The following is a 13,421-nucleotide window of genomic DNA, read 5'->3' on the forward strand; positions in this document are numbered from 1 at the left end:
GGCGATGGTTTGGTTGTGGGAAGAGATTATATGTTCCTTAATTGAGCCCTGTTGCTTATGCATCGTTAAACGCCTAGAAAGAGATGTTGTTGTCTTGCCTATATACTGGGTTTTTTGGAGCTTACAGTCCCCAAGAGGGCATTTGAAGGCATAGACGACGTTAGTCTCTTTTAAAGTGTTCTGTTTTGTGTCTGGAGAGTTTCTCATGAGTAGGCTGGCCGTTTTTCTGGTTTTATAGTAAATCGTCAGTTGTATCCTCTGATTTTTGTCTGTAGGGATAACGTTTCTATTAACAATATCTTTCAGGACCCTTTCCTCCGTTTTATGAGCTGTGGAAAAGAAGTTCCTGTAAAATAGTCTAATAGGGGGTATAGGTGTTGTGTTAGTTGTCTCTTCAGAGGTTGCATGGCGTTTCACTTTCCTTCTTATGATGTCTTCGACGAAACCATTGGAGAAGCCGTTGTTGACTAGGACCTGCCTTACCCTACAGAGTTCTTCGTCGACTTGCTTCCATTCTGAGCTGTGGCTGAGAGCACGGTCGACATATGCGTTAACAACACTCCTCTTGTACCTGTCTGGGCAGTCGCTGTTGGCATTTAGGCACATTCCTATGTTCTATTCAGTTGTGTATTTGTAAACTAAAGTCTTTGAAAATGTAATAAGTTTTACGAAACGCGCTCATGTTGCGTCAGACTAGAAATAAAAATGAATTTTGGAGAATTGATTTTTGATTTACCTCCAACAGTGAAAAGAAATGTACGAAAGATTGAGAAAATTCGTGTTAGAATTATTCCAACTCTACTTTCCGTAGAGTTGGAAATGGCAATTCCACGACCAAGAGATGGCTTCCTGAACCTTGCAGGAATTAACCTCACTGAGGACCAAGTCACTCTCCTAAATCTGGGCATAAACTGTCATGTTATGTCCAGACCGAGTGAAATGGCCCGGAAAGTAGAGTTGGAAATTCTGTTGGATGACATATTCGACCTCGAGACACAAAAGAAGGTCACTACCAAAGATACCCTACAAGCAGAACTTATTGCAGAAGGAGGAAAGAATCGAGGCAACTACAGAAGCACCATACTGTCCCCCGAGCTTAAAGCGGCAGCTAAAAGCCTTCGTGAGAACAAGGAGATAGTTGTCAGGAGAGGTGACAAGTCGCCAATATATGTCATTCTTAAAAAAGACGAATATCTGGCGAAAATGAACATCATACTCTCTGACCAAACTAAGTTCCAAAGGGTAACGAAGGACACTACAGCCGAATTAAAAGCAAAGGTCAACAAACTGATCGAAACTGTGAACGCCAAGAAATCCGGACTCCACCTGCCAAAGATCATTGGGGAATATAAACCTGGATATGCGTATGGAAATGTCAAGACGCACAAGCCTGGAAACCCACTTCGGCCAATCATTAGCCAGATACCCACACCCACGTACAGACTGGCGAAGCGACTCAACGGCCTGCTGACTCCTTATGTTCCTTGCGCCTTCAGCCTGAAGTCTCCAAAGGAATTTGTGGACTTACTGCGGGGCGCACGGGCCACAGGGATAAGAGCCTCGTTGGACGTAGAATCGCTGTTTACCAACGTACCTGTGGACGAGACAATCGGAATGATAGCCGACAGAGTGTATCGTGATCCAGCCTGTACTCCTCTTGACATGCCAGAAAGTATTCTGAGGAAACTACTCCAAGCTTGTACTAAAGAGGCACCCTTCTTGAGCCCGGATGGGCACATGTATAAGCAAGTAGATGGGGTCGCCATGGGTTCTCCCCTAGGTGTCCTGTTTGCAAACTTCTACATGGGTACCATCGAGCAAAAAGTCTTAGTCGACATGAACTTGAAACCGGCCATATACTGCAGGTATGTTGACGACATTTTTACACAGGTACCTGATGTCAGACATCTGCAGGAGCTGAAGGAGGCATTTGAGCAGAGTTCCGTGCTGCGTTTCACTTACGAGACGGAAAAGGATGGGAAGCTGCCTTTTCTAGATGTAACAGTCATGGAAAAGGGCGGAGGTTTCCACACTGCAGTCTACACTAAGGAAACAAACATAGGAATGTGCCTAAATGCCAACAGCGACATTTATGAAATGCCTGAAGCGTCCATGGTACACAGCATGACTTCGTTCTCGTTGCACCAGGTACAGATAGATTTTCGCTTCCTGTTTCTTCGTTCTGTGTGCTTGCAAATAACGCACTCACGTACACCCTTGGTTTTAGTACCTGTAGGTGGTATGTAGCCAAGCTTGTGAAGCGTAAGGTAGTCTTGAAAAGATTATAGGAAGAGATCAGTTTATAAGGAAGTCTTGAAAAGATTGCTTTCTAAGGGTACTCGCTGGAAGAGATTCAGTCAGTCTGGAAGAGATTCAGTCAGTCTGGAAGAGATTCAGTCAATCAGGAAAAGATTCAGCCATTCTGGAAGAGATTCAGCTATTCTTGAAAATATCTATGGAAAACACCACCATGGATGCCATCTATGTTCATCTATGCTACTTGTATCAGATGAATCATAACTGAACGCAGAAAACACTTCATCTATGTATCATCTATAAAAATTTGGAGATGGCATAGGTGGGCAAGGGTGGCACTCAGAGCTACAACTGGATGCGCTCGATGTATCGTCTGATGTATCATCCACTTGCGATGTATCGCAAGTGCTGTATCACTTGCATCCAACCTGTGTGTTAGGTCCTTATTGCGCCTAGCTTCTTCAATATCATGACCCTTATGTTCTTCAAACAGTAAAGTCTGAATTTCACCGACAGTGAACAATCTTTCAACACCGCATCGGACAGGTGTTTGGGAGCCAGAGGCGCGTGTGCCACCCATGGTTGCTCACTCAGTACTAACCCAACCAGTTGCCCTAAGACATTCTGGGAATTTTTTCAAAGTCGAACCATCTTTTTCTAACCGTTGAAATAAAGCCATCTTTATTGTATTAGGTGGCTGCCTCTCACTGGAGGTCCCAAGAGTCCATTTCGTACACAACCTACTGCGCACTCGTTTTGAATGGGTGCGAAATATTCAAAAGGTGTTTTCTCAGTTGGCGTGGTTTCCAACTGACTGAGTTTTCTTGGTTGGCACAGCACAGTAGTTAATGACTCAAGGGCCTGGTGTGTTTTGATAGGTGAGGAGCCACTTGATAGTGGCTAGCAACAGGGAGTCACCAAGGAACCGTCAGGAAAATACATTTTATTACATTCAATGTAAAATTTTCATCTTCAATCTCCCACTCTTAATTTCTTTCTCTAAGGTCTTCAGGTATTTCCATGGCTCTCTCAGGAGTTATCAAATGTTTCACCACCTTCATATACACTATTTTATTTATTATACACTAGCAGAGACTATCCTAATTACAGAGGACCACTTGGCTTGCGAACTTAAATTATCCGAAAGTTCCAGTTTCCCGATTAGGATTGGGGAGCAGGATTTCCCGAGCAGGATTTCCTCGGAAAATGTGCCTTGGAAGGCAAGGGTTACCTCGGAACGTGAGTTTGTTGATACGCATTCAGGCCGACCTAGCGCGTGATGGTACGGCAATCGTCGCCCCTCCGCCCCTCAGTTTACCAGTGTCTCGCGCCCAGTGACTATCCCACGTCAATTCTTCACCCGGATTTTCAGTGTTTTGTTGGATTTTTGGTCATTTGACTATAAAAGTTGTTATTATATATCTCACCATGGGTCCCAAGAAAGTCAGTGGTAAGGATCAAGGCAAGAAAGCCCACGTGAGGATGACAATAGAGGAGAAACAAGAGATCATTCGGAAGCATGAGAATGGTACACGTGTTGTTGAACTTTGTAGGCAGTACAACAAAGCCACATCAAAAATATGCACTATACTTAAGAAGAAAAATGTGATTATGAGTGCTAAAGTGGCAAAAGGAGTAAGAACAATGACGAAACAAAGACTACAAATACTTGAAGAAGTGGAAAAGTTGTTATTAATTTGGATACACGACAAGGAATTAAGGGGTGATAGTGTTTCGGAGGCCATCATCTGTAAGAAAGCCAGGGTATTGCACGAAGACCTTGTAAAGAAAACCCCTGCAACGAGTGATGCAGATACGAAAGAGTTTAAGGCAAGGAGGGGGCTGGTTTGAAAAATTTAGAAAAAGAAGTGGTATCCATAGTGTTGCGAGGCATGGGGAGGCAGCCAGTTCAGACAAACCAGCCGCTGAATGATTTATTGACGAATATAAAGAGTTTGCAGAGGCTGAGGGATACCTACCGCAACAAGTGTTTAATTGTGACGAAACAGGACTGTTTTGGAAAAGAATGCCTAAGAGGACATACATTACCAAGGAGGAAAAATCCTTGCCCGGACACAAGCCTATGAAAGATAGGTTTACGCTTGTGCTGTGTTCAAATGCGAGTGGCGATTTGAAAATTAAACCCTTGCTAGTGTATCATTCTGAAAACCCAAGGGTTTTCAAACAGTATAAAGTGCAGAAAACTCAAATGTGTGTGATGTGGAAGTCTAATAAAAAAGCATGGGTGACTAGGCTTATTTTTTTGGAGTGGGTGAATGAAGTGCTGTGCCCTGCCATAGAAAAATATCTGCAGGAGAAACATTTGCCACTCAAGGCCCTGCTTCTCCTCGACAATGCTCCTGCTCATCCTCCAGGCTTGAAAGATGATTTGTTGCCCAGATACAATAAATTCCTCAGTTAAATTCCTTCCTCCTAACACCACTCCTCTAATTCAGCCTATGGACCAGAAAATCATAGCAAATTTTAAGAAACTTTATGAAAGGGCACTTTTCCGGAAATGTTTTGAAGTGACTGAAGCCACAAACCTCACTCTCAAGGAGTTCTGGAAACACCATTTTAACATTTGTAGTGCTTTAAAACTCGTTGACAAAGCCTGGCAAGAAGTGACTCAAAGAACCCTGATCTCTGGCTGGAGAAAATTGTGGCCTGAATGTGTGACAGAACTAGACTTTGAGGGGTTTGAGCCTGTAAATGATGCTCCTATTGTTGAGGAAATTGTTACTCTGGGCCGGCAAATGGGCTTGGAATTGGATGGTGATGATGTGGAGGAGTTGGTGGAAGAACACAACGAAGAACTGACCACCGACGAACTCCAAGCCCTTCAACAGGAACAGCAAGACAACGCAGCTGATGATTCTCCAGTGGAGGAGGATGAGGCCGTAGCGAATGTCCTTTCTGGAGAAATTAAGAAGGTGTGCCTGATGTGGGAAGAGATTCAAACTTTTATTGAAAAGACTCTCCCAGAGAAAGCTGTAGTAGGCCATAGCCTTAATCTTTTCAATGACAATGTGATGCCTTACTACAGAGACAGCTTGCGAAGAAGGGAAAAGCAAGCTTCCATGGACAGATTTGTTGTGAGAAAATCGAGCAGTGAGCCACAACCAGGACCTAGTGGTACTCAGACAAAACGTGCCAGGGAGTGCACACCAGAAAGGTCCTCACTGCCTGATGTGATAATGGAAGGGGACTCCCCTTCCAAACAGTAACTCCTCTCCTCCTTCCCCTCCTCACCATCTTCCATAGGCCTACAGCATTCAACAACTAGGGTAAGTAATAACTTGAACATAGTTTTGTAGGTTTATTTAGATGAATTAGGTATAAGAATTTAGTTTGATGTGGGGTTTTTGGGGTAGTCAGGAACGGATTAATTCATTTCCCAGTATTTCTTATGGGGAAATTAGCTTCGGAATACTAGTTTTCGGAATACGAGCTGTCTCCAGGAACGGATTAAACTCTTAAACCGAGGTACCACCGTACTTGTTTCATGAATACTCTACTGTATTAGATGGAGATTCTCCAGGTTATATCTGGCTGGCAATCAACTAAGCTAGCCACCTGGGGGGAGGGAGGGAGACCAGCAGCAGTGAGGGTGTACTCACCTAGTTGTGCTTGCGGGGGTTGAGCTCTGGCTCTTTGGTCCCACCTCTCCTGAGGGAGAAGTGGATCAGAACTTGTCTTATTGGTGAGTGCAGACAAAATACTGGCACATTTATGCTATATACCTGTCGATTTTTTCCCCTTAGATTTAAGAAAACAAAATTAATTTTTTCTCTTCATTTTCCTCCATTTCTTGTTTACGAACTGACACGATCACCGACGGGTCTCGTCCCCAAGGGGTTCGTAAACCAACTGGTCCTCTGAACTTTGCTTTATTTTATCATTCTACTGTTTTTATGTTGAACAACCCACTTTTTATCTTGCACCTTTGATCTCCAGTATTACCATGAGTATCTGAATATATCACATAAAAATATGTCTACCTTGTTTGGGGCAATTAATTATACAACCATGGCACAATAATCTAACATGGTTTCTAAATTGTTATGCTTTTACAAGTGCTAAAGATCCACAATCTTCAGACCTGAGTCATGATTATTTATTTTCTTCAGATAAGTTGTGACCTGACTACTAGAAGAAAAGGATTCATGGGAGAGTATTTCATTAGACCACCTGTTGCTCTATCTTTAGAATTTTCTGTACCTATTGATATTAGTCATATCATATTGGGAACTAGACTAGAGCACATGCATAGCACTGGCTTTGCTGTTTTCACCAACCATGATGACTTAACTGAATGTCGGCAAAAAACAAAACAATGTGGTGGATACTCGCTATCAAGAAGCTTTGAATCATGCTCCCCTTTATCATTCAGTGCACCAGGACCATCATCAGCCTGCTCCACAAGTTTCTATTCCCACAACAATTCACCTTTTCAGAATAAGGAAGAAAAAACTGATGTTGCTCATTGTTTAGGCAAGTTTTTTACACAGGGTGAAGATCTTATTTACTTAAAAAACCATTATTACAGACATTTGATGAACATCCCTATGCCAGTAATGGGTGATATAAACCAAAAATCTAAAGTTTATAATGGTGCCCTCAGACATCCTAACAGACAAGCTCTCTCATGTGTAAAGAAGTTGATAATAAAAATCCTAAAGACAATTGAGAAAGGCCCACCAGTTTTATTTTCAATTGAAGTTTGGGGACAACCTGGCTTATGTATAGGCAAACAGGAAAGGCGGCAACTGTTTAAAAAATGGGCAAGTCAAGTAAAAGTTGAAGATTCTGCGCCATCTGTTCCACGCATATACAATTCTGACCCAGAGAAAACCCAAAAAGAAGTTCCAAATAACAAAACTTCAAATATACAAGGTACTGTATGACTATTTTATGTCTGATCATGACAATATTTTTTTATTTCATATTCCATGCCCATTTACAGTGATGTGTAACTAACCATAAAGTCTTTTAAAAACTGGGCTGCTCGGCTACCAAATACGGCACCCCCCAGTGCGCAGGAAATATATTTTCTGGAAAAAATTTCTTGTTTTTTGAAAGTGTCAAAAACCCTTCCCTGAGTATAGATATGTTAACAAAAAAGTCGAAATTGTACTTACTTTGGCTGCTATGGGGTCCGTAAATTCTTGCGTGACATCATCTATCCCCAGTCGCCCATGGTGTACGCTCCCGGGACCAATAGGGCTCCTGGCTCAAGATGCATGAGTTACCGTGAATAGATTTTTGTTCATTTTTTGCGCACAGTTCCAAATACATTTTATTTGTTTTTTTTGCCAATCCTATGTATAATGAACACATACACTATATTATGGCAGTAGAACATCTGTACTGTCCGAAGACACTGTGTTACGTGCATGACACGTGGGTACACATATCCTGCACATATTTCCAATGTATCATGCTAATTTATTTATATTTACAATCTACACACTATACAGTATCACACACACTATACAGTATCACACACTATACAGTATTACACACTATATACATTCACCATCAACACACTCAGAATTCCAAGAGTGTGAGCTACTCCACCCAGCCAGCCCTCCTTCACTCCTCCAACACCTAGCTTACTCGCCAACATTCCTCCTCCCACCATACTGTTATTGTTTTTATTACACTATTTACACACGTTATGTATACGTATCTACGTGTTTTATTCACCATAATTATGCAACCAAGCTGGTATTGTGTCCAAACAGCATAGTGGCCACCATACACTGATACACGACATGAGAAATCACACAGCAGCCAGCAGACGACGCTATGAGTTTGACGCCACCACCCTCACCAAAATGGCTCCTCCCAACATACTCCTGTTGCTGTTATTACACTATATACGCACATGTTATATACCCATGTACATATGTGTTTACCATAGCAAACCATTAGGCTAGTATGGTGTGCAAAACAAGAGTGGCTGCCCCCACACAGTGATGCTACCTCGATCTTCTCCCTCCTCCCACAATACTACGCACATATGTACATGGGTATATACAATGTGTGTATATACCCATGTACATGTGTGTTCACCATAGCGAACCACTAAGCTAGTATGGTGAGCAAAACAAGAGTGGCTGCCACACACAGTGATGCTATCTGGATTCCCTCCCTCCCTCCCAAACCAAACCACCTCTTCCCACAATACTACGCACAGCATTAATTATCACCTCAATCCTGGTCACTAAATCCCGTAAATGAATAATTGACCACAAATTTATTTTGTAAAGTAACATAAGAAGTCGTTTGAAGATTCCTAGATGGACGAAATAATGCTGTGGTGCTGCGGCTTGCATTGTGAACATAGTGAACAGCATTGATTCACTGATATTTGAACATTGTACACAGTCATTATCACATTGTTTGCTATTTTCCACCTGAACTTGCCTAGTCTCAGGTGGAAAATAGCAAACAATAATATTATACCAGGAAATCTATCAGGACCTAACCAACCACAGATTAGAGAACTACTTAGATTCTGTGACAAATTTTCACTCAATCAGCAGATATCGGAGCCAACGAGAAATGGAAATATTCTAGATCTGGTCTTTACGAACAATGAAGACATTATCAGAGACATTACGATATCAGATACCACATACTCAGATCACAAACTCATTGAAGTGCAAACTACCATCAATACTCAGAATAGACCTAAAACGTTGATAAAGCGAGAGGGGCTATTCAGTAAATTCAATTTTAATAATAAAAGGATAGACTGGGAGATAATAAACAGGGAACTTACAAACATTCCATGGGGAACTGTTCTAAATAATACAAGTCCCACAGAAGGAATAGAAAAACTGACTTCAGAAGCGTATCAAGTCTGTCTGAAACATGTTCCTTTGAGGAAAGCCAGAAAGAGATCTAACGTAGAAAGAGAACGCAGACGACACTATAAACGCAGGAAAAAAATAACGGAACTGCTTATGCAGACACGAATTTCCCGTCAAAGAAGGAATAATTTAAATAGGGAGATTGAAGAAATCGAGCGGAAATTGAAACACTCATATGAAACTGAAGAAAGGCAGTTAGAACAGAAAGCAATTCAGGAAATAAAGAAAAATCCAAAATATTTCTTCTCATATGCGAAATCAAAAGCAAAAACCACTGCCAGTATTGGACCTATTCGTACAAGTGAAGGTTCATACACGGAGGATGACAAAGAAATTAGTGAAATCCTAAAAAAGCAGTATGAGGACATGTTTAGCACTCCAATAAACAACATGAAGGTGGAAGATCCAGACAATTTCTTTATGCGGGATATTCAAACCCCTGTAAATATAACTGATATAAACACGAGCGCACTAAATTTTGAAAAAGAAATTGAAAACATGCCCATGCACTCGGCCCCAGGTCCAGACTCATGGAATTCAATATTTATAAAGAAATGCAAAGTGCCGGTAGCACAGGCACTCAGTATAGTGTGGAGGAAGAGCTTGGACACGGGGGAGATACCAGATGCACTTAAAGTAGCAGACATAGCCCCTCTACACAAGGGAGGGAGCAAAGCATTGGCAAAAAATTATAGACCAGTTGCACTAACATCGCACATCATAAAAGTATTTGAGAGAGTGATTAGGAGTCAGAGACCAATGACCTTCACAACCCAGGCCAACATGGATTTCGAGCGGGAAGATCGTGCCTCTCACAGTTACTTGAGCACTACGACAAAGTCACTGAGGCATTAGAAGAGAAACAGAATGCTGATGTGATATACACGGACTTCGCAAAGGCTTTCGATAAATGTGACCATGGCGTGATAGCACACAAAATGAAGTCAATGGGAATAACCGGTAAAGTAGGACGCTGGATACTCAGTTTTCTGTCAAACAGGACTCAGCGAGTAACTGTCAACCATATAAAATCTAGTCCAAGTGCAGTGAAAAGCTCTGTACCTCAGGGTACAGTCCTTGCACCGCTGCTTTTCCTTATTCTCATATCAGATATAGACAAAAGTACAAGTCACAGCTTCGTATCATCCTTTGCAGATGACACAAAAATCAGTATGAAAATTACCTCGGCTGAGGACATTGAAAAAGTTCAAGCTGATATTAATAAAGTTTTCGACTGGGCATCAGAAAATAACATGATGTTTAACAGTGATAAATTCCAGGTACTCAGGTACGGTAAAAATGAGGACCTTAAACATAATACAGAGTACAAAACACAATCAAATGTACCCATAGTAGGAAAACAGCATGTAAAGGATTTGGGAATAATGATGTCTGACGACCTAACGTTTAAGGAGCATAACCAAGCAAATATTGCGACAGCCAGAAAAATGATAGGATGGATTACGAGAACTTTCAAATCCAGGGATCCCATCACAATGGTTGTACTCTTCAAGTCACTTGTGTTGTCCCGTCTTGAGTACTGCTCAGTACTCACTTCCCCCTTCAGAGCAGGAGAGATTGCTGAAATAGAGGGAATACAGAGAACATATACGGCACGCATAGATGCAATAAAGCACCTAAATTATTGGGATCGTCTCAATGCCCTCCAAATGTACTCACTAGAAAGAAGACGAGAGAGATATCAAATAATATACACCTGGAAGAGACTGGAGGGCCAAGTACCAAATCTACACAGTAAAATAACAACGTACTGGAGTGAACGACATGGAAGAAAATGTAGAATAGAACCAATGAAGAGCAGAGGTGCCATAGGTACAATCAGAGAACACTGTATAAACATCAGAGGTCCGCGGTTGTTCAACGTCCTCCCAGCAAGCATAAGAAATATTGCCGGAACAACCGTGGACATTTTCAAGAGGAAACTAGATTTATTCCTCCAAGGAGTGCCGGACCAACCGGGCTGTGGTGGGTATGTGGGCCTGCGGGCCGCTCCAAGCAACAGCCTGGTGGACCAAACTCTCACAAGTCGAGCCTGGCCTCGGGCCGGGCTTGGGGAGTAGAAGAACTCCCAGAACCCCATCAACCAGGTATCAACCAGGTATCATTCAGGCTCTTCTGTAATACTATCATGGCTAAGTAATGCCAGTTATATACAGTGGTACCTCAGAATACGAGCGTCCCTGTTTACAAGTTTTTTGGATTACGAACAGGATTTGCTCAGAAAATTTGAATCGGAATATGAGCGTTGCCTTGGAATGCGAGGGGTGTTGATAAGCATACGGGCCGACCTAGCATGTGGTGGCACGGCGATTGCCCCTAAGTTTACCAGTGCCTCACGTCCAGTGTCTATCCCGCCTGAATTCTTCACCAGGATTTACAGTGCTTTGCTGGATATTTGGCCATTTGAAGAGAAGATATTTTGCAAAAGAGAAGACAACCTATGTAGGATATTTGGCGAAAGAGAAGACAACCTATAAAGAGCAAGAAAAAAGTGCATAGAAACACCAGGAACGTCATACTGTCGCCGAGACGAAGCTTGCAGGTGGGACACCATCAACAAAGCCACCTGATCACCACAGAGATGGTGATACCCGCGTCAAAATACCAGACGCGAAGAGCCTAGGAGAAGGCCGAACCAGTCACGTACAGGACCGGTCCGACCTGCCGAAAGAGGCAGAGCTGCGGGAAAACGCCCCGGGTTCGGACACCTATCAAGCAGCGTCTGAAAATAAAGCTGGGCCGGCCACCAAAGAACCATAAGGACTACTCTCTTTGGAATGGGCTCCAACCGAGCCAGAACCCAAAGCAACAGCTGGACCAGGAGAAGAGGAACAGGTACCCCCACGTCGACCAGCCCTGTCGTAAGGCATCCTCCGTGAACGCCATGCAGGTGGGTAAGAGCACCACATAGAATGGGCGACGCCTAGACCACGCCAACTCGAAGACGTCCATGGCCAGGAGTCCATATGTCCGGCAGAGCCAACGAAACGAGTCGGCGACGACTGGCCAATCCGCGAACACAGGAATGAACCGAGACAGGCTGTCCACTAGGACGTAGGACACACCCCGGACATGAACCTCACTGTTAGTCAAACCCCGAGAATCCAGCAAACGAGCCACTCAAAGGGACCAACCCCAAATGGTCAAACACCTCAGAGAAACCCTGTGATTCTGGCAAAGAACTGCCAGAGAACAGTTCGAATGGAGCTGAATGGTAGAGCACACAGTGACCCGAACCCTCCGAAGCGCAAACTAGACAGCCACGAACTCCCGAACCGTGCTGTGAGCCTGACGGACGGGCAGACCCCACCATCCCCGGCTAACCTGGTGCGCACTGGTCACTATATAAAATCTAGTCCAAGTGCAGTTAAAAGCTCTGTACCTCAGGGTACAGTCCTTGCACCGCTGCTTTTCCTTATTCTCATATCAGATACAGACAAAAATACAAGTCACAGCTTCGTATCATCCTTGCCAGATGACACAAAAATCAGTATGAAAATTACCTCGGCTGAAGACATTGAAAAACTTCAAGCTGATATTAATAAAGTTTTCGACTGGGCATCAGAAAATAACATGATGTTTAACAGTGATAAATTCCAGGTACAGTAAAAATGAGGACCTTAAACATAATACAGAGTACAAAACACATTCAAATGCACCCATAGTAAGAAAACAGCATGTAAAGGATTTGGGAATAATAATGTCTGACGACCTAACGTTTAAGGAGCATAACCAAGCAAATATTGCGACAGCCAGAAAAATGATAGGATGGATTACGAGAACTTTCAAATCCAGGGATCCCATCACAATGGTTGTACTCTTCAAGTCACTTGTGTTGTCCCGTCTTGAGTACTGCTCAGTACTCACTTCCCCCTTCTGAGCAGGAGAGATTGCTGAAATAGAGGGAATATAGAGAACATATACGGCATGCATAGATGCAATAAAGCACCTAAATTATTGGGATCGTCTCAAAGCCCTCCAAATGTACTCACTAGAAAGAAGACGAGAGAGATATCAAATAATATACACCTGAAAGATACTGGAGGGCCAAGTACCAAATCTACACAGTAAAATAACAACGTACTGGAGTTAACGATATGGAAGAAAATGCAGAATAGAACCAGTGAAGAGCAGAGGTGCCATAGGCACAATCAGAGAACACTGTATAAACATCAGAGGTCCGCGGTTGTTCAACGTCCTCCCAGCAAGCATAAGAAATATTGCTGGAACAACCGTGGACATCTTCAAGAGGAAACTAGATTT

General features: G+C 42.8%; 1 protein-coding gene across 3 annotated transcripts in view; it reads left to right on the forward strand.

The window, feature by feature from the left end:
• Nucleotides 1–13,421, forward strand: part of LOC123770843 (uncharacterized) — a 223,535-nt gene that overhangs the window by 71,119 nt on the left and 138,995 nt on the right. For all 3 annotated transcript variants that reach the window (XM_069305726.1, XM_069305727.1, XM_045763018.2), the window contains one exon: nt 6,387–7,152. In XM_069305726.1, coding sequence (XP_069161827.1) covers nt 6,387–7,152 — 766 coding nt within the window. The remainder of the gene's footprint in view (nt 1–6,386; nt 7,153–13,421) is intronic.

Source organism: Procambarus clarkii, chromosome 56 (assembly GCF_040958095.1).
Source record: "Procambarus clarkii isolate CNS0578487 chromosome 56, FALCON_Pclarkii_2.0, whole genome shotgun sequence".
Classification (NCBI taxonomy): Eukaryota; Metazoa; Arthropoda; class Malacostraca; order Decapoda; family Cambaridae; genus Procambarus; species Procambarus clarkii.